This window comes from Austrofundulus limnaeus, unplaced genomic scaffold, assembly GCF_001266775.1.
Source record: "Austrofundulus limnaeus strain Quisiro unplaced genomic scaffold, Austrofundulus_limnaeus-1.0 Scaffold171, whole genome shotgun sequence".
Taxonomy (NCBI): Eukaryota; Metazoa; Chordata; class Actinopteri; order Cyprinodontiformes; family Rivulidae; genus Austrofundulus; species Austrofundulus limnaeus.
Window position 1 is genome coordinate 1,211,822 of NW_013952573.1, and position 4,128 is coordinate 1,215,949.

At 39.9% G+C, this 4,128-nt stretch overlaps 1 protein-coding gene across 1 annotated transcript in view; it reads left to right on the forward strand.

The window, feature by feature from the left end:
- nxpe3 (neurexophilin and PC-esterase domain family, member 3) overlaps window positions 1-2,733 on the forward strand; it is a gene marked incomplete in the record, with an annotated part of 19,750 nt that extends 17,017 nt beyond the window's left edge. Inside the window, 2 exon segments of the mRNA XM_014017548.1 lie at window positions 1,408-1,626; window positions 1,708-2,733. Of these exon segments, the coding sequence (XP_013873002.1) occupies window positions 1,408-1,626; window positions 1,708-2,270 (782 nt within the window).
- Between the last annotated feature and the right edge of the window lie 1,395 nt (window positions 2,734-4,128).

The following is a 4,128-nucleotide window of genomic DNA, read 5'->3' on the forward strand; positions in this document are numbered from 1 at the left end:
ACATACAATAGAAAAGAAAGAAAGTACACAAATCAAAGCAAAATGAAATGTAGCAGAAGAATAAATCTTATCATGTCGGCCCCTTTTAACCCCAGAATATATTCAAACAAAACATAATTTACAAAACAATACTAAATAAAAATAAAAACATTAACTTAAACAACAATTCATATAGATTACATAATACATTTTACTTTTCCATATACCTTCAGAAAACTAGCTTTTATCTGTCTCTTAAATAGATAGATTGCCATAGATTGGCGTTTTTAAGATCATCTTCCAGACCATTCCACAATCCTATACTTAAAGTACATCTTTCTCTCAAGCAAGTATGAAAATATGTCTTCACAAACATTTCCATCCCCTTAAGATAATAACAAATGTGTCTCTTAACAAAATTTGCCTGAATGTTGGAAGGTAATACGTTTCTTTGAGCCTTGTACATAAACAGTAAAATATTATAGTCAACCAAATCCTAGAATTTCAAAGTTTTCAGTTTATAAAATAATGTATTTGATGGATAGTTGTAATCTTTTCTCGCGATAATTCTTACGGCTTTTTTCTGTAAAACAAAACTTGGATTTGTAATTGTTTTGCAAGCTTTACTCCAGACTTCAATACAGTAAATTAAATGTGGAACAATTATTGAATTGTATAACACAAGCAGAGCTTTGTCATTGAATAACTCCCTGACTTTATATAGTACTCCAATAGATTTAGATATTTTGGTTCTTAAATAATGTATGTGAGGTCTCCATGTCAGCTTGTCGCCAATGATGACACCCAGAAATTTCACCTCACTCATTTTACAGATCTCAATACATCTACTTTAAATGAGAAATCAACAATTGTCTTCCTATTACTAAATATCATGTAATTTGTTTTCTCCAAATTTAATGACAATTTGTTTTGTTGAAACCAATTTAGTATTTTCTCAAATTCTTTCTGTACCATCTCAAACATTTTTTCTATATCTTTACCTAAAGAAAAAAATGTTGTATCGTCAGTAAATAAAACACATTTGAAAAGTCCTGACACATTTACTAAGTCATTCACATATAAAATAAATAACTTAGTTCCCAGTACAGAGCCCTGAGGGACTCCGCATGTGATATTACCAAGTTTAGATCTTACACCATTTATTTGTACAAACTGTTTATCTTTCATATAACTAGATACCCATTGTAGTGCCGACCCTCTAATACCATATTTACTTAATTTTTCAGGAAGCTTTATCATTAAATTACTCCTTTTTATAGTACTGCAATAGATTTAGCTATTTTGGTTTTTAGGTAGTTTAAATGAGATTTCCTTGTCAGGTTTTCATCAGTGATGACATGCAGTTCATCCCTCCTTCCATCATTTGATGATRTCAGTTTCTCTGTAACGGTTCTCTCTTTGTTTCAGGTAAAGTTGGGGAGGGCAGCACTTTGAAACCGGAACATTTCCAGCTGGCACCGTCTGGGTATTATTATGAGGACTCGTGGAGGCCGTTGGGCGGGGTGGTGATGCGACACTTCAACGAGTCGTCTGCCATCGCTCTGTGTTTGAGGAACAAAGTGATTAACATGTACGGAGACTCGACGGTCCGACAGTGGTTTGAGTACCTCACGGCTGCTGTTCCAGGTGAGCAGCTTGTTCTTGTTTTGTTTGTTTTATAAGTTGCGCCTCCTCCAGTGTAATGTCAGTTTGTTTCATCTTATCCAGAACTGCGAGAGTTAAATCTACACAGCCCTAAAAATGTCGGCCCCTTCATGGCAGTGGACATTGCTCACAACATCGTCTTAAAGTACCGCTGCCACGGTCCTCCCATCCGCTTCTCCACCGTCTTGTCCAGCGAGCTACGGTACGTCTCCAACGAGCTGGACGGCCTCTCTGGGGGTCCCAACACGGTGGTGGTCCTCAGCGTCTGGGCTCACTTCAGCACCTTTCCCGTGGAGGTGTACATCCGCCGGCTTCGCCACATCCGCCGATCGGTGGTGCGGCTCCTGGGCCGAGCGCCAGGCACGCTCGTGGTGATCCGGTCGGCCAACCTCCAGGCTCTGGACCAGGAGGTGAGCTTGTACAACAGCGACTGGTTCTCCCTGCAGCTGGACGCCGTGCTGAAGGCCATGTTCAAGGGGCTGAACGTTCTGATGGTGGACGCCTGGGAAATGAGCTCGGCTCACCACCTCCCCCACGCCCTCCACCCACCTCCGCCCATCGTCAGGAACATGATCGACTTGGTTTTGTCTTACGTTTGCCCAGAGAAGAGAAATAATTGGAAATGAAAGCAGTGACTGCTGATGAGAGGACGTGCTGTTCAAACGTGGTCGTCCGTTCAGATTTACAGCTCCGCACCACGGTTCCCAAAGCTGCGTCCCCTTTAAACACCGTCCTTCCTGCCACACATTCAGTGGGTTCTGTTTACTTTAGTTCCAGTTTTGTTTCATTCTGGGAATGCCAAAGATTTTGGTGCAGCGATAAGTTGTTGCTCGTGTTTTGTTGGTGCCATAGTGTTTGTCTGCATCCAGATGCTTCATGTCTCTGTGCTGATCACAGAGGTGGGTTGTTTTGGTTTGTCCCTCCACCAACGTCCTTTTTATAAATATCAATTCTTTGGATGGTTTTGGGGGAAACCATAAACCAAGGGTGTCCAGTAGGGTGGTCCTCGACAGCAGTGGTTCCAAAACTTTTTATCTTCTGACCCACAAAATATGCATTGCAAAAACTTGTGACCCCAAATATTACTGGTCTGAGTACACGAACTTCGTTAACAACCCTAAAAACACAGGCTTTTTGACAATCTAAACAGCTTGTACACAAATATAAATACTTATTATACTTATTTTGTGTTTTTGTAATAATTATATGGAAAATATTACATCAGCAATTATTTTATTACCCTTTAAATTGATTTCTGGAGATTATCCAAGGTGCTTCATGACCCATAATTGGGTCCCAAGCCCAACTTTGGGAACCAAAGTGCACTGGTTCCCAAACTTTTCAGCTTTTGACCCACAAAATAACAAGCAGAGAGATCTGTGCCCCCAAATATTTTTGGATGATAAACATTTGTATCAGGTCAACTAAACACGGGCACAGTAACAATATTTTTATACTACATTTATCCATTTTAAATATACTAACCTCACTCCTTTGTAACAACTAAGGCAAAAACGTAATTAATTCAGAAAATCTTGTCAGGACTCCACCTTGATGTTTCAGGACCCCACTTTGGGTCTCGTTCCCAACTTTGGGAAACACTGCTCTACAGTATGCCTAAAATAAAAATGTGACTTTTTTAAGGTGATTTCTAACAAAATTGTTCATTTTGCAAAGAAAATCTTTTGTACCAAATTTTATATCAATACAACTTTTCTAACCACTGCCGCATGTGGGGTGAAAATTAGAATGGTTGTGCATGCCAACATGCTTGTCTAGATATGAAATATAAAGTGAAACAACATGGTAGCATAGTGGCTCAGTTGGTAGAGCAGATGCCTCTCAGCAAGAAGGTCGCCGGATCGAATCCCKACCCAGGGACCCTTCTGGGTAGAGTTTGAATGGTCTCTCCTTGCCTGTGGTGGGTTTTCTCCAGGTACTTTGGCTTCATCCCACAAACAACATTGGTAACTCTAAATTGTCCCTAGGTGTGAGTGTATGGTTGTTTCTATGTGGCCCTATGGTCACACGTCCATCATACGATGTTTGTCCATCCATCCTATGATGGACTTGTGACCTTTCCAGGGTTTACCCTGCCTCTTGCACAGTGATTGCTGTGGCAACCAGAAACCCCCGTGAACCAGAAAAAATGATGGACAACAATTGTCCCTCATTTAAATGGGCTTACAAGACAAATATGAAATAAAACAAATAAATAATCACATATTGGTGAGAACAAACAGTCATGACTTTCTTCACTTCCAGGAACTGACTGTTGATCCCACCCAACAACTTGCAGCATGTATTGCCACTGCTGATCATTTGATTGTAATCCTGGATGAGTTCTATGTTTATTAAAGTCATTGACATCCTTTTTTTATTTATTTTTTTATTTTTATTTTTTTTAAGGATGGCCTCCCTTCTCCCCTTATAGCCATCCCCTCCACACCATTATGGTTTTTTTTTTGAAGAGAAAATAGAGAG